Source organism: Dromiciops gliroides, chromosome 5 (genome assembly GCF_019393635.1).
Source record: "Dromiciops gliroides isolate mDroGli1 chromosome 5, mDroGli1.pri, whole genome shotgun sequence".
NCBI classification, from domain to species: domain Eukaryota; kingdom Metazoa; phylum Chordata; class Mammalia; order Microbiotheria; family Microbiotheriidae; genus Dromiciops; species Dromiciops gliroides.
The window spans coordinates 178,457,895-178,475,454 of NC_057865.1; the positions used below are offsets into that span (position 1 = coordinate 178,457,895).

General features: G+C 35.3%; 1 protein-coding gene across 5 annotated transcripts in view; it reads left to right on the top strand.

Annotated features, from left to right (window-relative positions):
* SOX5 (SRY-box transcription factor 5) overlaps window positions 1-17,560 on the top strand; it is a 503,326-nt gene that overhangs the window by 68,424 nt on the left and 417,342 nt on the right. For 3 of the 5 annotated variants that reach the window (XM_043968274.1, XM_043968272.1, XM_043968273.1), the window contains exon 2: window positions 7,407-7,638. In XM_043968274.1, the coding sequence (XP_043824209.1) occupies window positions 7,408-7,638 (231 nt within the window). In that variant the 5' untranslated portion in view covers window position 7,407. The remainder of the gene's footprint in view (window positions 1-7,406; window positions 7,639-17,560) is intronic. The other 2 variants (XM_043968275.1, XM_043968276.1) reach the window with 1 other exon arrangement.

Genomic DNA, 17,560 nt, shown 5'->3' on the forward strand with positions numbered 1-17,560 from the left:
TACCCTCAGAACTCTCTTGATATAATTAGATTGATCAAGTGTTTTGAATATATGGATGGATTTTGAAATTTCAAGTAGGAATATTTCTAGAAATTATTTTGTTATCTGATGACTTTTGTTATCACATTAGTTACATTGGTCATGAAAAGTGAAAAACTTGTTCAACTTAACTACATAAACTACCTATTCTATTCCTAGGATAAAGGATATATCCTCTGTATCTTGGCAATGATAGGGATTTTGAGAAACAATAATGGCTCATACTTGAGTTTTAATTTCAATTTTATAAAGTACTTTCCTCAACGCAATTGTGAGATAGATAGTTCAAGTGTGACTTCATTTTATAGAAAAGGAAACTGAGGCTGGCAGGTATATGACTTGCCAGGGTCATGCAGTTAGTAAATGTTAGAGCCAGGACTTCAACTATGTCTTTTTGAAAGTTGTTGTGTTAAAGGTTGTATGTATCTATTGTGTGGATCAAATGAGATAAAAATTTAGAAGGGCTTAGAATAGTGCCTGGCATTATTATTTTTTGCCATACCCTCATACCAGAGATGCTAGTCCTCCCTGACCACCATATATACACTTTGACAGGACTGCTCATCCACCTTTGTTGTCTACCTTCACCCAACTCTCACCAAAGGCTCCAAGGTGGCTCCAAGAAGCTGTAATATGTGCAGCAACCACACACCAGCAAGCCTGCTTAGAAGATGGGCTAAACAAGGATGAGGTTAACCAACAGGCATCAAACCTGTCCATGAGCTAGGAAGTTGTCTACCCTAAGCATGCGAAGACTTTTCCTGATGGAATGGGTGGATGAGAACAATTTGTTCCAAAGACCATGAAGGTGGCTGAATCAGGTGCTATTTAGTGCTTAGAGTTTGGTCAGGCATGGAAGAAGCCAAGGCTATCCTCTGCATCACATGCTATCGTCAGTTGTCCTGACTTTTGTCCTGCCACTAGACTTCAATGACTCAGGAAGAGAGAGTGAGGCTAAAGACTTGACTCAATTCTGTCTCACTTAAATGCAATTCAAGAGCAAGTCAAGACTTCATGATATCACTGGTCCTATTTGAAAAGAAAAGCTGAATGATAGTTATAATAATACAGACATCTAAACAGTATGGTACAAAGCAAAGTGTTGGACTTGAAATCAGGGAACCCAGATTCAGATGCTCACATTAGCAGTTGCTAGGTACATACCTGGGACAGGTTATTTCTCTTATCTGAGCTTAAATTTTCTCACCTATGAAAGTAATATGGTCCCTTTCGATTCTAAGATATTAGCAAATAAGTCCAGATATTTATGAACTAAGGCAAATCAAAGGCAGAGCAGAACCAGAAAATACATGACTAAAATTATATAAATGAAATTATTTCTAAAAAGGAACTCAGATTAAATATAATGAGCAATATCGGTTTCATAGAAAAAATGATGAGGCACACTTCCCTCCTCTCAGGAGAGTTAGTAGAACTGGGGAATAGGCTATTGTGCAATAGATAGAATCCTGGACCTATAGTTATGAAGACCTGAGTTCAAATTTTGACTAAGATATTTACCAGCTGTGTGACCTTGGACAAGTAATTCAAGCTAAGCTTGCCTCACTTTCCTTCTATGTAAAATAAACACAAAATAGTATCTACCTCCAAGGATTTTCTTGAGGATAAAACATACTATTTGTAAAATACTCTGCAAGCCTTAAAGCACCATATAAATGGTAGCTATTATTTATTACATGCTGTCAAACAAGGTCTTGGTGTCAGTGGGTTTTGCTTAAATGTTTTTCTTTGCTATATGGATGGTTTTCATCAGGGAGGGGTATAGCAGGAAATGACTATGGCATAAAATACAAAGGGCATAATTAACATTTAAAAAAAAATGTCTGGAGACATAGGGCAGAAACACTTTGTAGAAGTATTTAAATACCAAGCTGAGGAGTTTATATTTTATTCTAGAAGTAATAGAAGAAATAGAAATTTCTCACCATGAGAACTATCCAAAAGTGGAACAGACTTGGGCAGCTTGGTGGTGCAGTGGATAAAGCACCAGTCCTGGATTCAGGAGGACCTGAGTTCAAATCTGACCTCAGACACTTGACACTTACTAACTTTGTGACCCTGGGCAAGTCACTTAACCCTCATTGCCCTGAAATGGAAATAAAAGGAATAGGTTGCCTTACAATATCCTGAGTTTTCTCTTACTAAGAGATATTCTTTGAAAGGCTATGCAACCCTTCATTGGTAATGTTCTCCAAAGCATTTGTTTTCAACTACTGGGTTTCACTAGGTACCCTGTGAGCAATCTTTTATCTCTAAGATGCTATGGGGAAGGGGGACCATAACATGGACTGAAACCCTGAAAGATACATCTCAGTCTTAGACCAGTACTGCTTGCTCCTTTTTTCTAATCTCCCATTAGCTTCAGGGCTTGGCTTGCCTGTCCCTTTGACACCAATGTTTCTTCTCCTTGAGGTCTTCTTACCCAGATAACATAGAGATGTGGTATAGAAAGGACCTCAGATTCGTATTGTCCTCTACCCAGCTGCCTCTGGGATAAAGGTAGAGACTTTATTTGGATTTCCTACAAATTTTCATTACTAATAGTACAGAGAAATGGACAAATACAGTTAACAAAAGTACAAAATTATGATGTTATGAGATGTCTTAAAAGGGCTCCGTGATATTTAATGAAAGTAGATATAGGCCTGTTCAAACTTTTTTCCCCCTTTGACTGACCTTTATTTTTAACTTTATAGACTGTCTAAGCTAGAAAAGATTCAAGAAAGTAGAATGTCAGAGCTGGAAGGGATCTTAGAGATCATTTGCTCTAGGTCCTTCATTTTACATGTAAGGCAACTGAGGCACAGAGAGGGGAAGTCAGTTGATTCAAATTCAGCAGTAATTGACAGAGTCAGATTTTAGATCTAGTTTATCTAACTTCAACTCCCAGGTTTTTCCTGCTATACTACACTTATCTCTGAGACCAAGTATTCTACTCCGCCTCTTTTTATTACAGGGGATGGTGTTGCTAGATTGCTACTCCACCTCCTGGCTCCTTTGATCACAAAGCAGAGAGAAATCTCCATTTTGCCCCACCCATCAGTCTTGCATCCCTAGACACAAGGGTGGGACATTAGGCATTAGATGATCACCCACAAAGTTGACTGACATCTCAAAGGAAAGTGTCAATCTCAGAGTCTCCACAAGGAAAGAAGACTTCCTCCCAGAAGCTGAGAAAGAATGGTTAGACAGTAATAGAATCATATAATCCAGCATTATCAGAGAGAGGAAGGACATTTGGAACACAATTCATTTTAGAGTGCTTTGCTCTGAAAGTTTTTTACTCAAAAGCATTATGGTTTAGGTTATCAACTCACTGATAGAAGTATCTTTTGGAGTTTTTTTATTATTATTTTAAAGGTTAGTATTTACAGGACCTGTGATTTCTATACGTAAGGTATTCCCACTAAAAATTCTTATCACAAAAAATCTCTACTTTAGTAAATACTCATAATTTGTTGTAATGACCAAAAAAATGATGGTTATATCCTGGTGTCCAATCTTCTGATAGAGTGCTTCTACAAACCTACTTAGTTTGGTCTTTGGGCAATAAATACATAGACTGTTACCCAATCCAAACTCAGTTCTTAGGACTTGCCTGAGTACATGCTCTATTAGTTTAGTCTTTGAGAATCAAGTTCAGTCATTCAAACCATAAAATTTTATTAAACACCAACTATCTGCCAGGCAGCATGCTAAGCACTAGAGATGCAAAAAGAGGCAAAAGGCAATTCCTGTCCTCAAGGAACTTAGAAAATTGATATTTGATGGTGAAGACAGTGTGCAATCACACACACACACATACACACATACACACACACATACACACATAGAGCAAGCCACATATAGGAATAATAGGAAATAATTAGCAGAGGGAAAGCACTGGAATTGAGGAATTGGTGAGGGTTTCCTGTAGAAGGTAGGATTTTAGATGGGAGTTAAAGAAGCCAGGGAGCTAGGGCCAAATCAGAGCCAATGAGGAAGAGTATTCAAAGCCTGAGGGACATCCAAAGAAAATGCTGAGTGTAGATATGGAGTATCTTGTTATGGAATAACGAAAAGGTCAAGTACCACTAGATCAATGAGTACACACTGGGGAGTAATGTGTATGATTGGAAGGGTAGCAAAGAACTAGATTATGAAAGGCTTTTGGAAGGGCCAAGCAGAACATTTCTTATTTTATCCTGGAGACAATAGGAAACTTACTGAAGTTTGTGGATGACATAATCAGACCTGCAATTTAGGAAAACCACTTTAGTGGCTTAATGGAGGATGGATTGTAGAATAGAGAGGCTTGAAGCAAGTAGACTTATCAGCAGTCTATTGTAGTAATCAGGTGTGAGGTGATGAGGGTGTGTACAAGGGTGATAGCAGTGTTAGAGGTGAGAAAAGTGTATATTTGAGAAATGTTGCAAAAGCAAAATAAGTAGATCTTGGCAACAGGTTGGATATGGAAGGGTGACACATAATGAAGAGTCAAGGATTGCTTCTAGGTTGCAAGTCTGAGGGACTGGGAAGATGGTATTGCCCACTAGTAATAGGGAAGGTGGGAGGTGGGGAGAGTTTAAAAGCAAAGAAAATTAGTTCCATTTTAAACATATTGAGTTTAGGATGTCTACTGGACATCCAATTTGAAATTTCTTTTTTAAAAAAGTTTTATTTATTTATTTGTTTGTTTAATTTGTTTATTTATTTTTTTATCTTTGTGAAGCCATAAGTGTTAAGTGACTTGCGCAGGTTCACACAGCTAGTAAGTGTCAAGTGTCTGAGCTTGGATTTGAACTCAGGTCCTCCTGAATCCACAGTGGGTGCTTTATCCACTGCACCACCTAGCTGTCCCAGTTTGAAATTTCTAAAAGGCATCTGAAGATGTAAAATTGGAGATCAACATAGAGATTAGGGCCAGACAGGTAAATCTGAGAATTATTACTGTAGAGATGGTCATTAAAACTATGGAACTGATGAGATTACTAAGTAAGGTATAGAGGGAGAAGGGAAGAAGGCCCAGGACAATACCATGAGCAACACCTTCAGTTAGAGGACATAATCTAGAGAAGAAGCCAACAAATGGGTCAGAGAAGTCAGATAGGTGGGAGGAAAACCAGGAGAGAGTGGTGTCCAGAAAATCTAGAGAAAAAAAAGAGTATCAAGGAGAGAGTGATCAACAGTGTCAAAGGCTGTAGAGAGCTGTGAGGTCAAGGAGAGTAAGGATTGAGAAAAGGCCATTGGATTTGGCAACAAAGAGATTAATTAATTTGGAGAGAACAATTTTGGTCAATGATAAGATTTGAAGCCAGATTGGATGGGGTTAAGAATAGAGTAAGAGGGGGGCGGCTAGGTGGCACAGTGGATAGAGCACTGGCCCTGGATTCAGGAGGACCTGAGTTCGGATCCAGCCTCAGACCCTTAACACTTACTAGCTGTGTGACCCTGGGCAAGTCACTTAGCTCCAATTGCCTCACCAAAAAAAAAAAAAAAGAATAGAATAAGTGAAGCAGAAGTAAAATTACCTCTTGCTGATGGCCTTTTTGAGGTGTCTAACTGTATACAAAAGGCAGAAGAGATATAGGATGATAGTTAATAAGGACAGAATGAAGAAATAATCTTTTTGTTTGTTTTTTGTTATTGTTGTTATGGTGGTTTTCAGGATAGGGAAGATCTGGGCATGTCTGTTGCCAGTAGGAAATAAACTAGCAGAGAGGGAGAGACAGAAAATAAGTGAGGGGCGGCTAGGTGGCGCAGTGGATAAAAGCACTGGCCCTGGATTCAGGAGTACCTGAGTTCAAATCCGGCCTCAGACACTTGACACTTGCTAGCTGTGTAACCCTGGGCAAGTCACTTAACCCCAATTGCCTCACTTAAAAAAAAAAAAAGAAGAAAAAGAAAAGAAAAGAAGTGAAAGAGTGGACATTACAGAGGTAATCTATTGGAGGAGAAGGGATGGGATGGGATGGCTTGAACAAGTAAAGGGGTTAACCTTGATAAAGAGTAATGCTGCTTAATCATATGAGGTACAGATGAGGGAGAAGAATGTAACAGAAAGGTCATCTTTATGTTATAATGAGGAATAAGAGAAGAATTTAGTAAAGCCTATAGATTAGTAATTTTTAAAATATTTTTAATGTCTTGAAGCAAAGAATAATTTCATTACATCCTTTCCTGTGTTCTAAGATAAAAGTACAAGTTTCTTTAATCCTCTTTGTGTGTATGTATGTATATATGTATGTACGTGTATATGCATGCATGAACCAGGGTTTCTGATTCCTTCAAGATAGGATTAATTGTAAATACTTTGATGGAGGTCTTATGTTCTCTCAATTCCCTTTCTCCATAAAACTTTTATTCTGAGAAATATTAACATTTCAATTTAAGATTTTTGCTATGTATTTTTCAGTTCCTGATAATATTCTGAATCTGATCAAAGTTTGAAGAAAATGTTCTTGTCTATTTTGTGGGAAAAAAACATATCACTCTCTATAATACAAAGCTTAATTTATTAAAATAAAGCAGTATTCTTCTGCTGTTCTTTTTTAAGTATCTGGATGTCTAGCAATGAACACATTAATTCTAAGAATATGAAGCTAACTAGTCTAACCTTAGCTTTTTAAAAAAATTAAAATACTTCTTTTATTGTATATATTTTACAACTCAGAAATTAGAACTAAATGCTAAAGTAGAAGGGTCATAGAATTCTCAGACCTTATAAGTGCAACTAAAATGACAAAATTTTAGAAACAGTTTAAATATTTGTGGCATTGTGGCATTAGGAATATTCAGACATCCAAATTTTTTAAGGGATATTTAAATATCAAAGTTGAGATCACCTATCACTGACTACTGTTTTTGCTTTTACAGTCATCTTAGTTTTAACATAACTCAAATTCCAGATAATAGCAAGGATTTTGTTTTTTGGTTTTTAAAAATTAAAGAAATTATTAATGTTATTTCTCCCTCGCTGAACAGCAAACAGTGTTTGTTATTCACAGATGTTCTGTCTTCAATAAGGCCTATCAAAGTGTAAAACTAGATGGGTATTTTTTTTTCCTTTAAAAAGGAATGGGCTTTCATTATGCAGTGTTCTTAGGTGAATTTTCTTGTTTAAGAAGCCAGAATACAAGAGAGTGCTATATTAGTGTATTATTCTCACAACAAACAAGCACTGTTCTGTTGCTACCTGCTTGGCCATTGTTTCTGATTGTGTATGCTTTGCAGTGGTATTTGGATGGTTTCCTGCTCTCTGCCAGCACAAAAAGGCATTTCTGTTACAATGGCCCCTAACCACACAATGACGGCATTAAGGATTTATATGGAGGTTTCATTATTTTCTCCTCTTTTGTTCCTTCCAGGATGTCTTCCAAGCGACCAGCCTCTCCGTATGGGGAAGCAGATGGAGAGGTAGCCATGGTGACAAGCAGACAGAAAGTGGAAGAAGAGGAGAGTGAGGGGCTCCCAGCCTTTCACCTTCCCTTGCATGTGAGTTTTCCCAACAAGCCTCACTCTGAGGAATTTCAACCAGTTTCTCTTCTGACGCAAGAGAATTGTGGCCATAGGACTCCCACTTCTCAGCACAACACAGTGGTAGGTTTTCTTGTGCTCTTTTGTCCTTACATTCATTCTTGGACCAGTCTACCACTATAGTAGCTTGGCATTCAGCCTTCTACTCTAAGGAGGACATTGTTAATAGTCACATAAAACACCATGATGATATGACATACTAACTTAACTTTTCTAAGAGTTACAAAAAATTAATGACCTCGATTCATATGTTGATATTATATTATATGCATCTATATCTGGGAACAAAAATCTTTCATTTACAGTAGCATAAGCTTGAAATTTCTTATGAATTCTTTCCTTATTTTAGCCTTTTGTGCTCATATTGAATTCAAATCCAGGCTTAGGTCTGAAGTGAGAATATGCTTACCAGAGAACTATAATCAATCTATCTCTCTATATGTATATATACCTATCTATATACAGATAAAGCAATAGAGGCACATGTATAAGTACCCCCCACATGGATATATAAACTCATATATATATATATATATATATATATATATATATATATATATATATATATATATATATATATATATATACATATATATATATGTGTGTGTGTGTATTTACATATCTACTTATAATTATAATATTACATGTCTCCAGAATTCATATATTTTCTTATAATTTTTTAATGTGTTAAGCAAAATTTTGTTGTATATAAAACATTTTATTTGTAAGAATATGTGGGTATGACTAACATTGAAAGTGCTTCTAAACATGATCCTCCCCTCAAAAAGCTTACAGTACAATTCAGGAGATAAACTATATGTAATAAAATATAAACAAATTTAAAGTATCATATTTTACATTTATAATGAAAGTCACAAGTTGCAATAGTTCCTGTGAATGATTATTACAGAATCTATTTGCAATGTTGTTGGATATATAGTTGTACATAGAATGTGGGTCAAATTTGCCTGGGTGAAATATCTAGAGCTTTTTACAAATGAGGAGACTAACACAGAGAGGTTAAGTGACTTTTACATTGTCACCCATATCGTTACCAATAGAGGGAAATTTGAACCCAGGTATTTTGCCTCCAGGGCCAACTGCTCTTTCCACTCTACCACACTGTGGACCAACATGCCTGTCCAATGGCATTCTGACCATGCTTGCGGTTGGAAGGGTTTTTTACATTGATGAATTATTCTTCCCCTAAATTACATCTTTATATCCCTAACTTAAGTTCCTCACATTCTATACATTTCTATTTATGTAGTGTTATGTTAAGATAAGACCTTAAGAAATCTACAATAAAATCTCTTAATTTTTCAAGTGAAATAAAGGCTGATAGGAGTTACATATGACTGGGGAATGTCAAACATCTAGTTCATGGCAAGAAACAATTAAAACCTCAGTGTCTTGACTCATAGTCCAGTTTTTCTTCCACAACATTAGGTAGTCTACAACCCCAAATGTCATGTTAATTTTTTTTAATAAACTGTATCTATTTGGTTCTTTGGATAATAATGCAACCATTCAATGATTTCCGTTAAAGACATCCTTGAAGTACAATAATTTACGATGAGGGCCAAGGGCCTGCCATTTCCCAGGGCAAGAAGGAAGAAGATTCCTCTACCACCTAATATTAAAAAGACCATGAATATTCATACATGTAGTCAACTTGTTACCAAGATCCTTGGCTGGTAGGGAAAAAATTCCCTCAAAAAAGCAATATGTTTTAATGGAAAGAGCACTGACTCTGGGATTAGAGGGACCAGATTCAAATACCACCTAATTTCATTTTAAATCAGTCACTTAATTTCCCTAAGTCTCAGTGTCCTCATCTTTAAAATAGTTACATTAGAATAAATACCTTCTGAAGTACTTTTTAACACTGTATCTATGATCCTAACCATATTATTTTTACCCTTTAGGATAAATACTCTGTGTTGTTGAATTTTAACTTTCTTTTCCTCTTAAATATCATCCTAGTTGTTAATTTTAGCCATATTTCTGTAAATTAAAAAGTTGTTGCAGGAAAGTTTATAGTGTAACTTACCCTAGTTTTTACCAACTTGTAGTTTTCACCTTGAATCCCTTCAATCAGTTTTATTGTGTCCATGACAGGTTTTGTGCATAGATCATGATATTGAATTATTGGCTCTGCAGTCTAGAGTCAGTAAAATAAATCACATTTCTTCTAATGAGTATACTTTGATAAAATTGAAGTACTGATTGAGGTTATAATCATAATGTTCATTTATATAAAACTTTAAAGTATACAAAGTGCTTTACATGCATGAACATATTTGAGAGTAACAACAGACCTTTTAGTAGGTAATTCCAGGGTTATTACCTCCATTTCACAGGTGATTGCAAGTCAAAGAAGTTAGGTGACTTGTCCATGGTAATACTGTTAATGAGTATCAGAAGAAGTATTTGAATCTATGTCTTTGTATTTCCAAACTTCTTTATACCTTATTATATGCAAGGTATCATGCTAGGTGCCTAGGCTACATGTAAGGAACTAATGGTATAAGAGACTGTTTTAAAAGAGTGTTGAGGGAGGTGATGGTGATGATGGTGGTGCTGGTGGTGATAATAGTGGTGGTGGTGATAGTTTTTGTTGCTATAGTTATTGTTTGTATCCACATTGGAAAACAGTCTAACTGAATTCTCTGAATTGTTTGAAAGGTAGGAATTTGGGAGTACTTGCCTCTCAGGTTTATGCCAACTGAGAAAACATGGAAATGTCCCCTTTTACTTTCTTGTTTTTGTTTTTGCAAATTGGAATTCAGTCTCTATTTTTCTTATGCCATCATTGTCCTTACTATTGTTCAATTAGCCCCAAGAGCATGCTTTATCTTTTTCAACCTTTCTCATTGCTAGACCCCAATCATGGGGTTTTTTTTTTTTTTGGCTTTTCTTCAACAACAGTTCTTGTTTTGGGTATGATTAGGGTTGATTTGCTTGGTCTTGCATATGACTATACAAAGTATGCCTTAATGCCAACTGACAAGGATATTTATAAGCACCAGCAGGGATCATGGTAACTTTGGAGGCAAATAAAGTGGCAGCATCAGGGGCAGCTGGGAAGCTGTGTCCTAACCATTTTGGCACTCAGTCCCCATGTATTTGCTGGGTAGTTCTATGTGCTGGAATATTGTTCCAGTGACATATGTGATATGACCATTTTGGGTTATTTAATGATCAGCTGTCTTTTTTTTACTAAGATTATGCCCTGTCTTGGCCAAATTATATTTTGACTTCTTTGATTCCTCCTAAGCTAAGTCAACTACCCTGTCCCACTCAGGAGATAGTGACGATTCAGACTTTCCCCCCTATAGTTAGGGGTTTTAAAGAAGTAGACCTTTTGGAGTTAAAGTATGATTGTAATAGATATCAAAATTATCTATACTGTTGTCTGTATGGATGGCCTATTCCTGTAATTGGTAAGGGGTTTTCGTAGCAGACACTTAGATAACTTTGATTTCATATACCACAATATTCACTAGAATACTGTGATAACACTATACCTGAACTTTTACTTATGTATCAAAAACCCTCAGTAAAAAGATGATCTCCCTGTAAGTTTATGACACAGCATGAATCCAAAGAACAATAACTGCGTAGGGATCTTGTGTACTGAATCTGTTCTTAAGCTCTGAAATGATTCATTAAACTCCCAGGACAACCAGATTCTTTTCTTAATGTCACGCTTACTACTCTCTCCCAGGATTTTTCAAAACAACTTTAAAATTCCATATATTAGCTATATCTTCAAATCCTCAATCACCATAACATTTACTTAAAGTTCAATATTCAGATATATATATATATATATACTTTAGATGTTTGATTTATGGGAATGGTTGTTCAGAAGAACAACTGCTGTTTAGGAGATTTGAAAATGCATAGAACGTGTAAGGATGCTATTGGAGCTTTAAAAAAGTCAGACTAACATCTGACTTTTGAAATAATAAATATGTTATTTTATATAGTGGGTATTTAAAGATATTTAAATTTCTGGTGTACCTTTGTACATCAAGCTTAGCATAAGTTATTGTGATGGTACAATGCACAGTGTTGTGAACACCAGGGCCATTATTGTGCCAGTTCTAATAATGAGAATTTCATTGTTTAGGGAGAGCAGTCTCCTACACTCTAAACAAAAGTGTAATTACTTTTGAACGATGTGGAATGTGCTCAGTTTAATAGCATGGAGAATAGATTCGCAAAGATTCAGATAAAGCAAGCTTGGAAGCCATATGTACAATGTGTCAGTATGAAATTATGTTAGTAGGCAGTATAATTCCACACACACATACACGATTTCATACAGTTTATCTATAAACTGTTGTTTCTGTAAGAGATAGGCATGCTTCTCTGAACAAGGCCAATTCAATTGAAACAAGGTGAAAATGGTGACAAGTTTGTATTTGTTTTTTATGGTAAATTGATGTTTATCATACAATGAAATTACATTGTTACAAACATTGCATTATAAATGTCATCACAAAATACCACATGAAAGCTGTTTCCATAGATATAATCCCAGGCTTGTATTTGAGAATGAGTTTTTCAATCTTTATACTTGCATTGTTTCAGACAATTTCCCCTAGAGTTGTCAGGAATCGGGATAAGTTTTTTAAAAAAGAATCATTTGGGATCCATCAAGAAGCTGGAGAAATTATTCAATATATTGTTTCATTTCATCCTCTTGTCCAATTCCATTTGAATCCAGGGGGTCTGATGTTAAAAAGGGTAAAGTCTTAATTCACAGCATATATAATATAATGTTACTGTTGAATTTAAAGTTATCTGCCTCTTGACTAATGTGTATGAATGTATGGAGATTTGTAGCAGTCAGTGTGTTAAGAACATTTATTCAATGCTCATCATTTGCATAATATTATATTTAATACTAAGTTTAACCAGGAAGGCAAGTTTTTTTCTCAGTGCATGTTATAAGCTTGTTTAGGGGCATTACTGTTCCATTGAAGAAGAATAAGGAAGTGTGGTGACTTTGATTTAAATGTGAAATTGAGGAGAGAAAACAGTCATAGCTTAATTGTTTTTACAGAAAATAATTACCAGGAAGGTATAGATTTAGCCACTTATAACATTTTAAAAATTCATTCAATGACCCCCATGGGACTTCATATTTGAAAATACACTTATACCTCACGGACATTTCAGTAAATACATGGAATATTTTTATATAAAGTTTAAAATAAGTATCCATACAAACACAAATACATAATAAACATAATAAACCATAATATATAAATGATATAAAGTTTTCAAAGTAATGCAAAGGTTTTAGAAATAAAATGCAATAAAATTAATAACTTCTCTATATCCATATAGAGCAAAAATAAAGAACTGTAGATTTTATATTCATATTAATGAAAAAGTTTTAGTAGCAACAGCACATTTCTGAGTCATTTTGTTGTTGTTGTTGTTCAGTCATTGCAGTTGTGTCTAATTTTTCATAACCCCATTTGAGATTTTCTTGGCAGCAATACTTGAGTGGTTTGCCATGTCCTTTTCTGGCTCATTTTATAGATGAGGAAACTGAGGCAAACAGGGTTAAGTGACTTGCCCAGAGTCTCATAGATAGTAAGTGCCTAAGACTGGAATTTAACTCAGGAAGATGAGTTCCCTTACTGCAGGCTTAGCACCCTATTCACTGCACCACCTCTCTGCCTTTATGATAGTGTAGTAGTGTTTAATCCTTCATCTACATGTAATTCAGTGTTAAATTATATATAATGTTGTTTTTCACTGCAAGATGAATATATTGTTATCATTGCTTTTATCACTAATAATATATTTCCCCACTTAATATCCAGCTTATCAAATAATGCTTTGCATCAAACTATATATATTGAATATAGTATTAATATTACTGCACCTTTAATGAAACTTAGGTTGTTTTCAGAGGTCTGAAAATTTTTGACCATAGGGAGAAATGTTACCTGTATTTTGAGTGTCTATATCACAGACACTGGAGATATTGTTATCATAGCTTTAAGATTTCTAATAGAATGTCGTGAGAACATACTCTAGCAGTTGGAAGTGACAGGTGAGAAATATCTTGATGTGAAGTGCCTATGGAAAAAGGGAAAAAAGTGTGTTTGTCATGTGAAGAATTTGTACTGTATTCCTTTCCATGTGGAGCCAGGGAGAGAGTAGTGTTTTGGCCAACGTTATATTGCCTTTGTTGTTCTTCATTCATCCCTCTGAATCTGTTTTTTCCATGCTTTTCTGAATTCTTTATATCCAACATATTTTTTGATATAGTGGTACCCCATTGCATTTGTGTGCTCCAGTTTATATAGCCATTCCCTAGTAGATGGGCATTTACTCTTCCCCACATCTTTGTTACTATAAAAAGTGCTGCCATGGATGTTCTTCTGTAGATAGATTTTTCTTTCTGTCTTTAATTTTATTGGTATGTATACCTAGCCAGTGGAACACTGGAACAAATAGTATAGACATGCTATTCCTTCATGCCTTTTTTTTCTTTTTTTTATAATTCTAAACTGGTTTCTAGAATGGCTAAACTAATTCAATATATTTTAAGGTAATGTAAATTATTAAGGATTCAACCTTTACTGTAGAAAAGGGTTCCATTATTCTTTAAGAATAGTGTCAGGGGGCACCTAGATGGTGCAGTGAATAGAGCACCAGCCCTGGAGTCTGGAGGAACTGAGTTCAAATCCAGCCTCAGACAGTTGACATTTATGAGCTCTGTGACCCTGGGCAAGTCACTTAACCCTAATTGCTTCACCAAAAAAAAAAAAAAAAAGAAAAGGAAAGAATATTGTCAGAAAGATTAAAGCCCAAAATGAGCAGAAAGGCTTAAGAAAAATGGACTTGCTCAAACCAACAAGAACAAGTAAGGGGCTATGCTTATTGCTTCATGCAGATTGTGTAGTGTTAACCAATGCTGGAAAGTGAGCCAAAATACTCATCTCTTATTTTGTTTGTCTTTCTTTCTTTCTTTTTTTCCTGCCAAGGAGATTTCCTTTCAGTGGAGGCAGTTTGGTGCAGTGGAAAGAGTTCTTGATTCAGAATCAGAGTGTCTGATCACCCTGATTGAATCCTTGCTCTTCCAGAACTAAATATGTGAAAATGGGCATAACTACTCTAGGCCTCAATTTCCTCATTTGTGAAAGATTGTTAGATGCTTTTACTAGTCTACTCCAGCTCTACCTAGGAGCCTATGAAATCAGAATTGGAAGGATAAGCATGGTGAAGAGAAGATGATGAAGATAAGTAATATAGCACTGTTCTGATTGGAGTGAATTCACATCTCTAGCCATAGAGAAATGTAAAACCAAGGGTTAACTTAAAAAACAAAACACTTTATAATATATGGTCATTGAAACCCTGTCAGGAATCTTTAATCAACTATTGGGAATAGCAAAATTATATTAATAATGGAATTAACTAAATCTTGTACTAATTTTCAAAAATCAGATAAAGGTAGATTTTGATAACTGCTTGGTAATTATTCTTAGCAAAATTCTAGAATTATTAAGATGACACCAAACTTATAAAATTACCTATGATTTCTTATAGCTAGCATGAGTTTGCTAAGAGTTGTGACAAAACCTTATTCTTGTTTTAGTAGGGTAACTAGACTTGTTATCCTATTAAAAAAAAAAAAAACCTATGTGATATTGGGGGCTGGCCTTAAGACCAAAAAGACCTGAGGTCAAGTCCTGCCTTTAGAAAATTTTGGCTATCTGACTGTGGGCATGCCATTTAGCTTCTCAGTGCCCCAGGCAACTCTCTAAGATTATGATATAAAATAATTGCTGATTTGCTCTGAAGGATGGCATTCCTGAACCAGGGGTTCACTAAAGCAGAGTGGTCTACTTCAAAAGCCTTGCAATGCTCCCCTCCCCCTCTCCAAAAAAGATTAAAGTGGGGGGCAGGGAACAAAACTATACAGGTAAAGTAAAGCATTAGGAAATAGTGTATATGGATTTCACCAAGATATTTTAACATACTCCCTCATGATCTGGGTCACAATTTTCTATAAAATACAGCAGTAAATGCCCATTTGCTTTTCCATAGGACATCTTTCACATACTTGTAAACAGTTTTCATGTGTACCTTATAATTTCTCTTTTCAAGTCACATTCTTAAGACACATTCCTTCAATGAGTCTTTCTATGGCAGGTGTATGTGTGTGTGTGTGTGTTTTCTTTCCTTCTGCATAACTGGATATCAAAGAGAAGTTATATGGTCACCTAAAATATCAGGGATATTTTAGAGGAATTCCCACATGGAGAAGATTTGACTAGATGCCTTCTCAGCCTGATGTTCTCTAATTTTGTAACCTTGGACATTATAGCATTTCCATTCTCATTTAGATATGAGGAAGGAAAACTTTTGGGAAATGTGCTAGTCTCTAATTCATGCTTAATTGTCTAAAGTTACCTTTACAGGCTTATTTTTTTTTCTTTACATTATGTCAATTCAAACATGTTAATAACTTCTGGTAGTTTCTTTTGTCCTATCAGCTAAATAACTTTTACTATGAATTTTCATCATTCAAAATGCTTTTATGGTAAATATAAGTTTCTTATTCATTGAATTGTCAAGAAAATAATGAGGATCAGGAATCTAGAGATTTTTGTGTACAATTAAATATTATTTTGGATGGTATTGTCCATATAGTAAATTGATAACAGTAAAAATAATAGTAGTAGTACCAGTTATTGCTATTCCTGCTTGATAGTCATAAAGTTCAATCTCCACAGACAATGCAATCTATAATGTGATTTCCTGTTTTCTAGGTTGGAATATGATTCACTGACTCATTTGCCATTGAACTTTATGATATTTCAACATCTGTGCTTTCACTGTATTGTGTCTTTGCCATAAAAACTGGGCATAATTTACCTTTTCCTTTCACCTAAAAATGTAAATATGTCCCATATCTAGTAACATATTTTAAAATACAAACATCAATATTTATTTGTAGAGCTTGAGAAAAAAAGAAACCTAGAAAAATAATTAAGGGAATTATAGAATTTACCTTTTTAATTTTTTTTTTTGCCAGCAGTACTCAAATAATGTTTCTCATACAAACAGAAATATCAAAATACTTTCTAGACTTCATAAAAAGAACAGTCAATAACAGAGAAAGTTTTCTTGTGTATTGAAAATCTATCAGGAAGCCAAAAATAAACCCACCTTTCACATGAATATTTACATAAAAAGGAAGTGTCAGGGTCAGTTAGGTGGTACTTCGGATGGAGCACCATCACTGGAGTCAGGAGGGTTTGAGTTTAAATCTTTTGAGTTTAAATCTGGCCTGAGATACTTGACACTTACTAGCTGTGTGACCCTGGGCAAGTCACTTAATTCTGATGGCCGTCCAGATATTTAAGAAATAAAAAATAAAGGAAATATCATACTTAATTCAAGATGTAATGTGCTACGTGTGAGATTTAAAATTGGATATTAGACCACCTTTGGAGAGAGAGAGACCGTCTGTGCCGCGCCGTCAGGAGTCCCGCCAAGCAGGCAAAAAGGCCTACTCCCGTTCTCTCCACCCCGGAAGTCCAGAGCCCGGCAGGCAGTCTGACATGCGCAGCAGGCGGACTGTTCATCTCCTCCCCAAAGGGGTGGTCCTTGAAAAACTGGCGTCTTTCAGTTATCCTAACCGACTGTTAAAAACTTTCATATTTTACCACATAAGCATAGAACGCGTACTTAAATATAATTACTTTCATAAATTCCGAGGTGATGAGGCTGCCTATTTTTTTTATATTAAGTGGGAAAGAAGACTGGATTAGTAATAGTATTGTAGCATGCTGTCATATTTTGAACATTGTTACATTTGTTATTTTTAGGCAATGCTCTTTGTAAAGCACTTTGAAAACAAAGCTAATACAAAAGATATAATTATATAAATATGCTAGTTGTTAATTATTAAGTTGTGCTTATTGAACTACTACTCAATCTC